The 15,701-nt window shown below is 36.2% G+C and overlaps 1 protein-coding gene across 12 annotated transcripts in view; it reads left to right on the forward strand.

The window, feature by feature from the left end:
- UTRN (utrophin) overlaps nt 1–15,701 on the forward strand; it is a 364,397-nt gene that overhangs the window by 282,531 nt on the left and 66,165 nt on the right. For all 12 annotated transcript variants that reach the window (XM_038175840.2, XM_038175834.2, XM_038175838.2 and 9 more), the window contains 3 exons: nt 490–636; nt 1,973–2,051; nt 7,368–7,428. In XM_038175840.2, the coding sequence (XP_038031768.1) occupies nt 490–636; nt 1,973–2,051; nt 7,368–7,428 (287 nt within the window). The remainder of the gene's footprint in view (nt 1–489; nt 637–1,972; nt 2,052–7,367; nt 7,429–15,701) is intronic.

Consider the following 15,701-nt stretch of genomic DNA (forward strand, 5'->3'; position numbering starts at 1 on the left):
TTACCTTAGAAGATACATTCCTTCATGCTTTGCTAATTCAATAATAGTTTTTAAATTGAATTGTTGTCAGCTGCTTTATACTGGAAAACTGCAGTTACCAGACATATTTCTTTTTAAAGAGCTCTTGACAGTGATTGTACTGCTATAGTTCCTGATAGAGTATTGCCTATTTCTATTTGAAAGGAAGGGGTCTAAAGCCACCTGACACCACAAAACACCTTACTGAAATTGTAATACTCTATTTTAGTGGTGGAATTTGGATGTGGACATTTGGGTAAATTTCATACCGTTTTATTTTTTTCTCCAAAGGAGTAGGTAATAAGAATATTGAAATGAATGAACTTTCCTTGCTGAAGAAATCTTGAGTTGTGTATCATTATGTAGTGCCAGATGCCACACTGTGCAAGTTGGCACCATGTTGAGTTTACTGTGGCTTTCTTGCTGCTCAGGTGTCCATAGAGCATAAATGTATGTCTCTTACTTTTTTAGGCTTTTAGAGAAGAAATTGCTCCCATCAACTTGAAAGTTAAAACAGTGAATGATTTGTCCAGTCAGCTGTCTCCACTCGACCTCTATCCATCGTTAAAGATGTCTCGTCAATTAGATGATCTTAATATGCGGTGGAAACTTTTGCAGGTATTCTTCTGAACATGTGCATTAGGAGTGGGGTATGGTGGGGGATGCTCCTCACTCTCTTCTGTTCTCCTAAAAGATGCATTATTACTGCATGTTTGTTATTTCTGTCTTTGAGCTGTTACTCAAGTAGTACAAAAGTCACAAAGAGAACTCTTTACTTCTGTGGCTTGACCAATAGCTTTTCCTTTCAAGCTGTCTCAGCAGTTTACTCACTCAAGAGACTGCATTAATCTCTGGAGGCTAGTGGGAACTATTATTGCATGCTTTGCTACATGTCATAGCAGTATTTTTACTGTATAAATCATTGTTACTGAAAACCCATGCACGTATTCCTGTTGTGTTTCCAGTGTCTGCAGGGAATTTCACTAAAAATTACCTAAGTATTAGTAGATCTGTAACGAGATGTGAGCAGTAGAACATTTAGCTAAAAACAGAAGAGGGTATGCTGTGAGATTCACATAGCTTAGTTATGATTATTGGTGCTTAAATGGTCTAAGAAAGGTAAATCAATGTGCCTGATTACAGTTTAAACTCATGAGGTTTTTCACTGAATGATTTAATGAAGTTTCTTACATTAGTTAAAGTTCATTTAACAATCTTTGCACTTTCTCTCTTTTTTTTGTTTTGTTTGTTTGTAATAAATATTTATTGTGAATATGCTGCTATTTATTTATTTGTCTGGCTCTTAAAAGTTATATGAAGTATCTGAAAGAATTGGGGAAAGGATGGAGAATGTTGCCTCTCTAGCTGAGGGCATTACAGCAGAACTTTCAAAACTCCGGCGTCAGCTTCTGGGCTCATAGGTCTGAATCTGTCTCCCTTGAGAGACAGAATTATTAATATAATTTGGTAATGGGTTTCTCTTCTTTTTTGCTCCTTAACTTGAGTTAACTAAGCAGCCAAACTGCTGCTGGATGTGCTAGTGCAGTTTCAATTAGTAAACCAGGGGAAATCGTGTCAGCCAAAATAGTCTGTGTTGGAAAGGCACTTTGAGATCAATACAATCAAATGAAGACCTGCTGACTATAGAAATTTGGACAACAGAAGGGCTGGGAGGAGGTCAGAAACTTCAGTGGTCAGCTAAAGTCACCATGAAACTGCTATTGTTCGTTATTGATCATCACTACTTTCATAGGAAGACTGCAAATGATGAAAGGGACTTTAATTAAGCAAACAAATATATAAAATGTAGCTTTGAACAGGTGGATAACAAATAAGTGCTATGGCAGAATGAAAACTTAAATGTGCTTAACTAAAAATAAGTGCACACCAATGTTTTTATAGTCATGTCCCTGGTGTTACAAAGTAAATTTTGTAAATACGTGTTTGTGTGTAGGTGTCTGTAGAGGATCGCCTTAAACAGCTGCAAGAGGCACACCGAGATTTTGGACCTGCATCACAGCACTTTCTCTCCAGTAAGTTCTTTGAATTAATTGATGCATTTGACATATAACTGCACAGGAGGTTTTCACAAACACTGTGCATCGCTTACTGCCCTCCAAGTTTCCCTCTGACTTGAGGCACAGAAAGTTCCTTTTCCGCATTATCTACCTCCCTGATTTTTTGCTGGGATATTTCATCTTCGTCATAACTTCACTGATATTCTCACTAGTATACTTTCCTCGAGGGTCACTGCAGTATCTTGCTGAATTACGATTGCATCCTTGTTCATTTTATTCTTTGTCCGCTGTTTGCTGTAAGGTCTGACCTGTGGCTGCTCCAGGGTCTTTGTGCTCATAACCACATCTTCTCATCCCATGCTACCTCTGTCTTCAGTTTCCCCCTACACACTAGTTGGGATGGCACAAGGGAAGAGCTGCCTGGATTTTGCAGACTAGACCATTATTATTATGCACTTCATGTCATAAATTCCTAGAATTTCACATAAAGGGGTGGGGAATTCAAAGTTGAATCACTTCCTTTTGAGACAGATCTATGTGTCTTTTTCTATTTAGTAAAAATTTCAGAAATATAAACCTAGAATCTCCCATTATGGCTAGAAGAAGGCAAAAACAGATGCCGTGCTCCCTCTTTCTCTCATCTGATGTGTTCAATAAAGGAAGATATTTTGTGATATCGAGATCCTTGTTAATTTTCTGACCTTCTAGCTTTATCTGCCATCATCATAGCTAATGATACAAAGGTTAACACAAGTAGTTCTGTTTTTTGACAGAAGGCTTCAATAATAAAAATTGTTGCAAAAGTAACAAGACATGAATATAAAAACTACCAGCTCTGTCTCAGAAATTCTCAAGTATGTGCCTATATAGCTAAACAGTTCATATAATTTTAAAACATTAAATAAATCTTATTTTCTTCTTGAGCTAAGTGATAACAGTGTTCTTATTTTGAATTGACAAACAGTTTCTCAGTAAACAGGGTAAGCAAATTGCAATGTTTTTAAAATATTACAGCAGTTATGCAAAATCAAGGTTCTTTGAGTCGCTTCTTCCTTTTTTTAAGTTGACAGGAAAAAACCACAAATAAACAAACAAACAAAAAACCCACAACTGTAAAAGTACATTTTTTAAAAATTATTTTTTTTGCTATATAAACCTCATTAGAAGTATACTATGATGTTGCCATGGTGGGCTTTGTAGAACTCACAGTCTCAAACTTTTAACTTTGACGTGGACAGTGCACCTGTGCAATCATTTGTTAAAAAGAATAGAGATAGGTAGCTTTGACGCTGTTGAAAAATGCCAGATTAACCATTTGGGAGAGTAGTAGGTATTGTCTAGTTTAAATCGATTAGGAAGCACTGTAGAGAAGATGCGTTTTCCCCTACTCTAACTGGTTTCTTCAGTCTTGTGTAACTGTTACGGATGTTCACTTCTCCTCTCCTGGACCAATGAAAAAATGCAGGTGACTGAGCTGAAAAAAAAAAAAAGAAAAAGAAATAGAAAAATGAGTGTAAGAGCCCACATGTAAAACAAAGAAGCCTGCCAGACAAGGTTGGTTTGTTTTGTTTGGCCTGGATCATTTCCTTCATTTGGTTTACAGCATGCCACAACAAATACTTTCATTCACAAAACTGAATGAGTGGTAAAATGCAGTGGGAGCTGGGTGCAAGAGAATGTTGGAATTGTGTAAACTGCCTTTGTTGCTGGATAAAATGTCCATAGAATTGCATCCAAGGAGACTATGCAATACCTTATCAGCATGCCTCAGCCTTGCTTAGGGCATCTTCTCTAGGCTTAAGGGGATGGGGAGTTCAAGTGATGAACAAAAGTTGAGAGGGGAAAGTTTCCAGAATGCATGTTTTTAACTACTGCAAAAAGCTATAGCCAAGAACCACAGCTCTGCAAAAACAAATAGTATGCAGTTATCCATTTAAACTGTTTAAATAAAAAAAAAAAAAAGACACAAACAAAATACAAGCAATCTCTTCACCCCCCCCAAACAACAGCAAAAACTTCTTAAAAATTCTATTTCGAGAGCTTGAACAGTGTTACAGGAGTTAATACCTACAACTTAATGTAAAAGTCTGTTAAATGAAAGTTAGAGACAGTAACTTTAAAAGGAAAGCAATAAAGAAATCATTAAATCCAGAAAAATTAAGGTTTTATCCTGACAGGTTGAAATAGCGCATATTCTAAATCAAATTTTTCAAACCTTCGTTGTAACCTTAAGTGACTTCTAACCATGAAGAACAGGCAAGGCTGTAGTTCGAATAAAATAACCTCAAACTCCTAAAACTAAAATTATGATGTGATGCATCTGTCTCATACAAATCTTTACCTCCAAAGTTGCACTTTGGAATTAAAAGGCAGGTTTTAATCTAGGCCATCCTGAATGGCAACTATTTTAGGTTGGTATCACCTACCTGTTACTCTTCCTGCAAACCTTAACAAGAAACCACAGCCTCTGCACCCACCAATCTCATCTGAACTGTTCCCAGTTGCCATTTCATCAGTAATCTGTGCTAGCAAAACACCTGTTTCTACCTGTTCATCAGACTCCATCCCCTTAATCCTGCAATTTCCCTCTGTTGTAACTAGTTGTGTTTCTCTAATAAATAAGCACAGTAAAGTGTTTACTACCGCTGATGGAGTTCTTAGAACACTGAATTTGTGGATTCATCCAGATCATCATGAAGAAAGTGCTTCAGGATATGTATTTTTTATTTTTTAATTATCTAACGTTGTCCTCTCCTGAAATGTCCTGATGTAAGAGGCTGATCTAGTGCAATTTTGGAGCCCCCTGCAATGCACGGTTCTTTGCTGAATCATTTCTCTCCTCCAGTCAGTGTTAGGCTGATTTTAATTGCTCCTCTTTTCATTGCTTTTGAGATGGAAAATAAGCTCCTTGCAATTTAACTACTGATCCATAAATTTTACACATTCTTATGGATGAAGGTGAAGAATCCTTATAATCCATTATTCTCTGAAAAAAAAAAAGAGAGAAAGAAAAAAGAATGTTTTATTGTTTCCTGCCTTCAGAAACTAACTTCATTTTTCTATAATTTCATTTATTTTCTAAAGCCTGAGATCTACGTCCCTCTATTTTATTTCTTGTATTCTTTCTCAGAAGAATCCACCAACATCCATGGAGTGCTGGCTCCATATGGTCCCTAACAAATGGCCTAGGCCTTCAAGTGTCCTGCTCAAAGCATCCAAGTGGTGTTCAACCTTTTACTAATACCTGCAGCCCTGCTGTTGAGTGCCAGAATCAATAACTACTCTGCTCAGTTTTTATTGAGAACCTGTTTATAGAAAAGAATGGGAATTCCATTTTACAGAGGTTTGTGCAGTAGAGAAAAGTGGCACTGCTTTTAGAAATTTTGTTCCCAAATAAATAGAGTATGACTCGGTCCATAATAATTAGCAATTTAATTTATTAAGGTTTAGTCCATATCTGTGTCAGTGCAGAGTATCTATAGCCTGTCCTAGCACAAAAATCATACATTACTGTGGCCAGGTTTTTCATTCTGGTTAGCAGGCATAATTAGTGTAGTTATCATAGCTGCCACAGGTGCCAAATTGCAGCATTAAAGAATGAAACTTTTTGTTTGTTTGTTTGTTTTTCAGCATTGTGAGTACCTAGGATTATTTTTTTAGCTAAATACCTCTATTTGAGCATTTAGATATTACTATGTATTTCCATTAACAAGTAATTCTGTCTTATTGCAAACATTATTTTCTTCAAATAATAGTATGATATTTCCTCTATTTTTTCCAGTGAATAATGATAGAATCATAGAATCATTTAGCTTGGAGAAGACCTCTAAGAGCAACAAGTCCAACCATTAACCTAGTACTGCCAAGTTTACCACTAAGCCATGTCCCTAAGCACCACATCTACACGTCTTTTGAATACCTTCAGGGATGGTGACTCAGCCACTTCCCTGGGCAGCCTGTCCCAGTGCCTAGCAACCCTTTCAGTGAAGAAAATCTGGTTCAAGTAGTTTTCCAAATAGTCTTCTCAGTTAATATGTCTTTCAGTACATTAATCTAATGTTTCTTAACATACAAACCATGAAATTTTGTATGGTCCAGGAAGATGTCACAACCATTAAAATCCTCAGGAGACAGCTGGGAAGAGGGTGAGCCCCCCTCTCTGCAGGAGTACTGGCATGTGGGGCTTATGCTGCTTGTACAGGTCTTGGAACAGAAGAGAGAGTTACTCTCAAAAGTACTTTTCACAGAGGGATAAACTCAAAAGTGCTCTCTGCTTGCAGGGAAGCTAGATCAACTGTGTGTTTTAATTACTTGAGATCCATCAATCCTGCATCTCGTTTCACCAGGTTTTTAAACAGGAGTGTTAGTGCTTAAGAGTAGCTAATCTGTTTTGAAAGTGTGTGTGTGTTCAGTATAAATTCATCCTATTGTGATGTTCAGTTAGTAGTTATTCCTACATGTTCTTTTAATTTCTGCTTCTACAGCATGTTCAGTAAAGTGAGTTTCTTCTGTGATAAAACCCTAATTAATCAGACACTATTCTGGTAGTTTCCAGTAGGCCTTATGGTTCTTCATAGAACCATAGGTTCTTTGTAGGTTCTTGTGGTTCTTCGCTAAATAGCCATTTTTAAGCCATGCACCAGAATTCTTTTGGGCATGAAGACTTTCCCCTTTTATCTCTGGGATCTCTAAGTGAATAGAATAGTGTCATGCATGACTTTATGCCTTTTGCAATATGGTGTACAGAAGGCTTCTTGGTGTTACAGATGGTATCTGTTGATTTATCAGACTTGTATAAATCCTGCTGTTCAACAAGGAGTGCAAAGACAGGTTTTGTGGCTGTTTGTTGGCTGTACAGTGTTAATCAATATTAATCTGAGTTGCAAATAGGAGCAAAGGGTTGTAGCAAACGGTAATAAGGTTGATATTTCTCCTTTTTGCTCTGTTGTTGAGTATTAATTACAGCAGTGGAGGTGTTTATTTTCAAAACTGAAGCTGATGATAAGTCTTTGAAGGTAGGAAAAGTACTGTGTCCATTTTCTCTGGATGGATAGCTTGCTTGTTCAGAATTTATTATCCTTCTATGAAACAGAATCACCACATTTGTTTTATTTTGAGCTTGACATCAAATAGATGCCTAAAATCACCTTGATAGATTGCAGTCATTTCCTCCAGCTGATTTTCTAATTACTGAAAGTTGTCTGGAAAATTATAGCTGTTCCCATTTAATTTATTGTAACTGTTTTAATTGTAAAATAAATAAATAAATATAGTTTTCTTTTTTTTTTTGACAGGTGTTTTCTAATAATCATCTTCTGCTTATTTCCTCAGCCTCAGTACAGTTTCCATGGCAGAGATCTGTTTCACATAACAAAGTGCCCTATTATATCAAGTAAGTTTGCCTTGTTTCTTTATAAGCTTTCCTTAAACAAAACAGAGGGACTTATCACCATAACCTAGTAGAAAAAAAAATGTATATTTCTAAGAGGTAACTAGAAATGTTATTAAGGGTCTGTCTACATGTTGTTATGCTACATACACTATATATTTTCATGTTTATTGCTTTTTTTTTTTTTTTTTGCATGCTGTATCATTTTGAAATATGTAAAAATAAATTCAAACAGTAACCAAAACCCCTGCCTCAAACATAAGAGATGCTCCAGTGTAACATGGTAGTTCTAATCAAACTAAGCACATCCTTATTAGAGTGGCTCATCCAGAGTATGAACTCTAACAGGAAAGGACTGAATACATAATGCATTAGCAAACTGTGGTGGTGACTAATATCATTAGTCACCATTATTCGTTTTGTGCAAAATTCCTGCAGAAAGCTACATTTTGGTTGTCTTCCTGTCATTTTCTTTACTTCTAGGAAGTTTTTATAGCACATAATCTTAGTGTAAATGTAAAATTAATGTAAGCATAGAATAAAAACTTACAGAAATCTTGATTACCAGAAAGAATCATTTAGATATTTATTTAAAAAATAGTAAGAAGTAATTAGTTTTCAAGTAATCGATTTTGATGTGCTCTACTGGGAGCAGTAAAACTTAACTTAGTTTTTCTCATTCCATAAGCATTTATTTATGTACTGTTTGCCTGTACTTTAAAGGTCAAAGACTGCAGCTTTGAGAAAAAAACAGCTGTTTGCTAGAGAGGTAAATGAAATTTTAAGAAGGTACAGTAAGCCAGACCCAGAGCTGCTCATTGTAGGCTGAAAGAAATCTGTGTTAAAATGTTATCGGTTTGAGTGTGGAAAAAAGTAATTTAAGTCTGTAGGATAACTGTGAATTGGTCCTGCAGATAGTTCATTTTAAAAGAACATTGGTGAGGACTTTGTACTATAACATATTGCTCTGTCATAGATCTGAAATCCACATTTTGCATTTCAAATAATTTGAGTGCTTGAGAGCTCTGAAAAGTAGGTAATGGTAATTCGTGTTGTTTATCTGTGTCAATCAAATCTGTTGTCATTCTTGAAATGCGACAGTTGTTTTTAAACTGTGATCTGAAGTTGCTTTTTTTTTTTTTTTTTTTAACTGTACAGTAGATAACTGGAAAAATGAAAAACTTGCTGTGATGATCCTTGAGTTTTCTATAGAAAAGTTTGCACCTCTGCTGACAAATTCTGCAGGAGGTTACAGAAGGCGGTGACATGGGGCTCCTCTCCCAGTCCCAAGGGAGTCTCTTCCCAGGAAGAGAAGGGGCAGAGGTTGGATGTAGAGCTACCCAACTCTGGACAGCAATGCAGTGGAAATGATCACACCTGTAACAATTCAAAAAAGACTTTAAAGTATCAAAATACAGAGAGTAAGAGGAAAACTACCCTGAAATATTCTTAGTTTTCGAATGAGGCCAGTTGAGGCTGAGGAATAAATCCCAGCATCTCTCCAGAAATAGTGTGTTGGTTCTTTTTAATGATCTTGCTCAGGACGTTTGGCAATGGGGCAGAAGTGTAGGACTGTTTCTCTAATGACTGAGGCCTTCATAGAAGTAAAGACCACTGTTTTATTTTGAGAATGGTTTTAATGAAGTCAGCAGACTGCTGCATCTCAAAGACTTTTCCAGTAATCTGGCCCTATCTGCAACATGCTAAGTGTTGCTGAAATGATATCTTGGTGCTTGTATCTTGAAACAGAAGAATTATTTTACGTGTAACTGGTAGGATTTTTTTTTATTATTATTATTATTATTTTTAAAAGCATGGGGAGGAATGCTGAATATCAGTAGCTCTATGGTCTGACAAACAGACTGACACTGGCAGTTTCCTTCATTTCTTCTTGTGTACCAATCTGAATTTCAGTGTTGGCAGCACAGCAGTTAGATAAAACATAGAGTGGTAGAAAATAAAATAGAAAAGAAATGATTTCTGAGCTTCACTTGTTTTGGTATGATCAGGCTGGAGAGTACTCTTAGCTTTAAATAGTCTTTTCAAACTTTGTCTGTTCCCTGATTTCAGATATAGAGGAGATACAGAAGATTTCAGATATAGAAGAGAGGAAAACAGTGCTGACATCAAACCTAAACTGGTTGAAGCAACTAAATGAGTTTTTGTAATACAGTTCAAGAGGATAGTCAATGAGATTTAATGATGGTGTTTTTTTGGGGGGGAAGGGAGAGGGGGACAGTGGGGAGGTAGAAACAAAACAGACAAAATGCAAGGATTACTTTCTTACTTTTTATTTAATTACTTAATTTTCATATACTTCTAATGTAATTATTACTAACATATTTGATGTAACAAACAAACAACATACGTAGAAGGAAAATTTATGATGTGTCTCAGTAATTCATATAATTTGGTATCAGTCATATTTACTGTTTTTATGGTAAGATTTTTATGTTCAGTAAGGGACTTTAAGGTGCCAGTTTTTCATTTTAAGGGATCAGGAAGAAAAACATAAGAACAAGGAAGATAAAAGTGTGATTCAATGATTGGTGGAAGAAAACAGAGAATTTCTGAAATAAATAAAATAAGTAAATTAATTTTGAAAGTGAAAGAAATGCCAACTGAAATCAGTCTTCTTTAATTCTGAATAGGAACATGCACTTTTCTTAGTCAACGATAAATTCATACCTTTACTCCATTTGGGTTGCTTTTTTGTGAATGCCCTTGAAGGAGAAAAGTTAAATATTTAGAAATTGACATAGCTGCAGAAGATGAGGCAGTGGTACTTTTGCTAAGATGAGTGCTTAAAAAAAAAAAAAGTATTTTTTGCAGTGTTATTGCATGTAGAAAAAGTGTTTTAAAAAAACTCTGCAGTTGAGAGAAGGCAGGAGACAGTACTTCAGGTAGCAATGAAGCTGTAAGGAGGATGTCAGAATGATGCAAGATGTCTGTATTTTCAGATGAGCAGCATTTATTCTGTTTGTTTCCCGAGGCTGGTGGTAAATTGCATTTACATGCACAGAGAGAAGTGTCTTGGAGAAAAAGGGCCTTAGTGTGCCAGCACACGGTGGTGGCTTTGGAGAACAGTTTGTTCTTCCCACCCCATTTATTAACCATTTGTGCATCCGCTCCCTCTGCACTTGTATTTAATCAGGTAACAGAAGCACATGAAAGATTGCAAAACCCGTGTACAAACTCCTCTGCCCCATAGCCTCAGACAGAGGCAATTTGAGTTAGGAGCATTTTGGAAAGGACTCTGCTGGAAGGAAGAGGGTTTCATAATTTATTGAGACCAGGTTTATAAAGGTGCGTGCGCCCTTTGCTACTGCAGATATTTAGTTGAACCGAGCTTACAGAGACGATTTAGCCTCTTTTCTCCTCTTGAATATGCAAATCAAATTTGCCAAGTGGCTTTACCTCTGCTGAGGTGATTTTATTTAGTCCTGTTTTTCTCCTGCTTGATTTTTTTTCATAATGACAACTGATAAAGGCTTTTGTATTTCTGTAGTCTGAATCTCCTCTGTAGCAGTAGAATTCAATCAAAACACAAATCTGTAAAATCTACATTCTCTTGCAAAAATCTTAGTCTTTCATGCTTTGTAAAAGAGAATGGGACTAATGATCTGTATGGAGGGGAGACAGCACAGCATGCATGGTATTTACTAATGCACTCTTAGTAATTAAAGTGTTAAGTCTGGACAAATGGTTTGGCAAACATGCCATTGAATGCACCTTTCATAGGCTGGATTACAAAGGTTGGAGAGTTAATAAGGACTGTTCTCTGCTGTTTTTCATTTACAACTATTTGAATTGCACAAATAAGACATGTTTGGCCATACCAGATAATGAAAAAAAAAAAAAGCCTATGTAACATAGCACTTCAGTAAAAATGTTCTGAGAAGAAACAAGAAAAAAGGAGACACTATGTATGATCTTTAAGCATCTTTGAGGAATGAATGATTCACTGAAAGGAATATTCATTCAGAAAACATAATTACCCCGGCATTCTTCACTGTTGTTCATTTAACTGTAATTTAAGTGTGCTTCAGCTGTGTACCGTTCAAGGCTGTAATTTATTAGATATTTGTACTGTGCAGAAGAAACAAAAGGGAAATGCAAAAAGGGTCACAGTAAGTTTAATCTCATGCAGGGCATTTAATAGGGAGAGCAGCTTCTTGGTGTAATCATTAAATTGATCCATATCAAACTCCATCGTCACCTTGGTTACTTTTCTATCATCCTGCGAAGAGTCTGGAATCATCAAGGTTTTCAAAATCCTGTTTTATCACCTCCTATATCATGTTCAACTTTATGGGGGAAAGGAATAAAATGCTTTCTGCTTCTAGATGTTGGTTTTTTTTCAAGACTGTTCAGGAAATCTGTCCTGATGTTTGTTTTATGTCTGTATAGGGAAGAGGAGAAATAATGGAACTGGGAAATTTAACTCTTATACTAGTTTTAACCATTTTAGAAGTATTAAGAAGTATTTCTTTAGAAGGAAGAATAAAATAATTTGCAGAAAGAGCTAATACAAGTTTCAGTTTTTGAGAGTTTCTTCAATTACCACTTGCTGCACTGGTCTTCATTTTCTATTAGAGAAGTGCAGTAGCACATTTTCTCTGGAGAGATTTCAAAATATCTGCATATAAATTGCTCCACCAACCTCTAAAATACATTACCCTTGCAATGCATTATGCTGACTCTTTTTCACCATAAAACAGTACTTTCTAATGGGCTTAAAAAAAAAAAAAACAAAAAAAAAAAAAACACACACAACAAAGTGGGGGAAAAAAAAAGAAGTATACAGTATCTGGATAAAACACCATGACATTTATAAAGCAGGGATGTTGTTCTGCCTTTTGAAACTCGGCAAGGGCAGCAGAGTCAGAGCTCTGAGTGCTACAGGTTCATTAGAGATCAGTAAAGGTTCTGATTTCACTTAATGTTTTGGGCAAATGGCTATAGGAGCAAAAAGCTTCTTAACATGGATCCCAGAGTACAGTTTTATTACCAGCCCTTGTCTTGCTTGCCAGTGACTATCAACAAAGATACAGGCTTTGTCCATACTAAGAAGTTATATAAAAAGCCTACTGTCTTTCTCATTTACTTTCTTTTAGACAAAAAGTTAAAGACTAAATTGATTTTTTTTTTCTCAAGTCCATAGACAGCTTGAAACAAATGGAGATGTGCAACTTGCTCCATTCTTATTTCTAGAGATCATAAGTTAAATGCTAACTGCATGTTAGCTCTGAATTTGCAGTCAGTGAGTGTTTTTAATGGGATTATCTTTGTCAATTACAATTAGAAAGCTGCCAGGAAATATAATGGATAAGAAGCAGATTGTAAGGGTAAATGTTTCTCATTTAAGCTTTAGAGCAATTCATTAATACGTTTTTAAAAATTGAAATATTATATCTATAATGTTTATTTTCTAGTTATTTAAGATTACACAGATACATTTAGGCCTTTTAAAATTACATTGCTTTGTCATCAATCTATTCATGGATGCATGTTTTGCTGTGTGGCTTTATATTCATAGAATCATAGAGTGGCTTGGGTTGGAAGGGACCTCATAGATCATCTAGTTCCCACCCCCTGCCGTTGGCAGGTATGTCACCCACTAGGCCACATCCATACAAAAAAAGCCCCAAAGCCCCATCCAGCCTGGCCTTGAACACCTCCAGGGATGGGGCATCCACAGCTTCTCTGGGCAACCTGTGCCAGTGCCTCACCACCCTCTGAGTGAATAATACCCCCTTGTCTTATCACTATCTGCCTGTGTTGTTAAGTATTGGCAGAAAAGACCTGAGACTCCTATTCTGAGTAACTCAGTCCTGTGATACTAACCAAAAAATAACACTAAGTGAATTAACTTGTGACTTAGTCAGGGAAACACTTCTAATTCTTTCCTAACTGATCCAAGTTGAAAGATGTAATGTGTGCCACCACTTGTGCTGCTGTTCTGCAGACCAGCTCACTTCTGCCATAGCAGAAATGCCTTCTTACACCAACTCCTGTGTGCAGAATGAAACCTCATATCCTGAGCTCCTGTAGACCTCGGAAAGACCTTTATTTATGCACTGCCATTTGTATGCAAGATGACCAATGAGCCCAGTTGTTTTTTACTCCTACTGAACGTAAATATCACCTTATTCTACAAGCTCCTGAAGCTGAGTACTCATGAGAGAAGGTGCTCCTTGGTGTGGATGTCACAGCAGCAGCCACCTAACAGTCTCATCGTGGTCATGCTGCTCTCTGGTATTGAAATGGTTTTCAGTCATCTCACTGTCTTAGTTTGAATAAGAAGAGAAACATCAGTGACCACCTACATAAAGGGATTTTCTTCCAAAGGAGCAGTGGAAATATTGTAAATCTCCCTTAACAAAAAATACTGAATGAATTTATTATAATAAAGCAAAGAACAGTACATATACATGCCATGTTGTCACTGCAGGCTGTAAATCTGAACCAAATATGTAGGCATGCTGCCACATGACGTACCCTCTGCTTGGTTTCTGTAATGTGTATGCTAGCTATGGTTGTGCTACACTTACACTAGCATGGTTGCAACTGCCAAGAATTGTTTCACTATGGTTCTCATAAATCACTAGAACTGGAGTAATGAATCAGATCAATTGATTTAAGAAAAATGAACAGGAAAAGAAATCTTGTTATTCTGGTTTCTTTGTTTTAATATCAGTTGCCCACGTATAAGCAGTTTTTCTTCCCCTCTGGACTGAACAATGAGCATGTGAATATTTGCATACCAGGTTTAAATCATGGAGATAGAGTATTTCCATTATGAAATTATAGGTACATCTAAACAAAACTAGACCTTTTATTTTGTTTGTCCTTGAATTTATTTGCGTACATTAATTGGAATATTCCTGGCAATGCATTCAGTGATTTTGTAAAAGGTTCTAAAAAGCTGTTGAAGTGAATAGGGTTCTGATGGCAATAAAATTAATATAATTTCTACTGTATCTTCTTTATGAAAAAAAAAAAAAAAAACACAAAAAAACAACTTGGTCCTTTAGACTGAAATTTCTTAGGTAGCTTTAGCTCAAAGATCAACTTCTAGTGGGCGACAATACATCTTCCAATTATATGAAGATTCTGTTTCTAAATCTGCAAGTTGAGGACTATCAGAATTAAAGCCATGAGGACCGGCGTAAACGTGGTTGCTCTTTTAATGCTTGTTGGCGAAACCTGGGGCAGAACTGCCACAATACTTGCAAAGAAAAGGAAGACTTTGTGTAGATTGGTCTGCTCTTCCTTAAATGCCTATCTTGAGTTTTTTCAGTTCAGTGAGATGACTAAAAATGATGAACTTTCTCAGGAATTTTGACAAGTTATCATGTAGAATTCTTTCCCCTCCCAGCATCATTCCAAATTTAGGTTTTGATTAGCTTTCTCTGCAGGCTAAGTTTTCTATCATTGAGGATTACAGATTGTATTTTTCTATAGAAAAATACAGAAAATAACATTTTCCACAGTCTTAGTAGAGGCTAACAGGGCTGAATTTTCTGAAGACTTCCTGTATTCTCTGTGTGGTGAAATCAATCCATCCGATTCTCACTAATTGCCGTCTGGACATATCAGAAGTTAAATAGACTCCAGAGGAATTCAGTTGGAGCTCTCTGTGTGATGTAGTAAAACCATTTTGCTTGGAAATCTTCAGAAAATGATTAGAGCATTTATTTTTTATTTATTTTTTTTTTGAGAAAAGTGAGTACTGATTTAGTTGCTTACCTAGTTTTAGCTGTTTCTGGTTGTGGTAGGGACGACACTTTTCATGCATCCGTGTAAAAGAGATATAAAAAAAATGTGTGATCTTGCTTATTATGAACTTTCTCTTTCTTGTAAGTCTCATGTATGTTGTTTGTGTTTACTGAGCAAGGTATCAGAGAAGCAAGGGAACACTGCTTTTACTCTCTGGTCAGAAACTGATAGGCAGTTAATTAGTTACTTAAGGTTAAACAGATTGATATGTCATGCGTTTGTATAAAAAGGAGCTAGAAAGTCCTGATCAGAAAGATCAAGTTCATCTCATCTGTTCCAGATCACACAGTATTGTAAAGTTTCTAAACAAGTTCTTTAGGACTTCATCTGCTTGCATTAGGAACACAAAAGCTGCTGTATCTACAGCAGGGAAAGATGGATGTTTTTTTTCAAAGAACTGCTTTACAAACCAAATCACGAGAAAGCACTTTGTCTTTCATACCTCCAGTTTTAATCGCCTAATAAAATGACTCCTTTGTCTAGCAATTTTATTT

The sequence above is a fragment of the Anas platyrhynchos genome, chromosome 3, assembly GCF_047663525.1.
Source record: "Anas platyrhynchos isolate ZD024472 breed Pekin duck chromosome 3, IASCAAS_PekinDuck_T2T, whole genome shotgun sequence".
Lineage (NCBI taxonomy): Eukaryota > Metazoa > Chordata > Aves > Anseriformes > Anatidae > Anas > Anas platyrhynchos.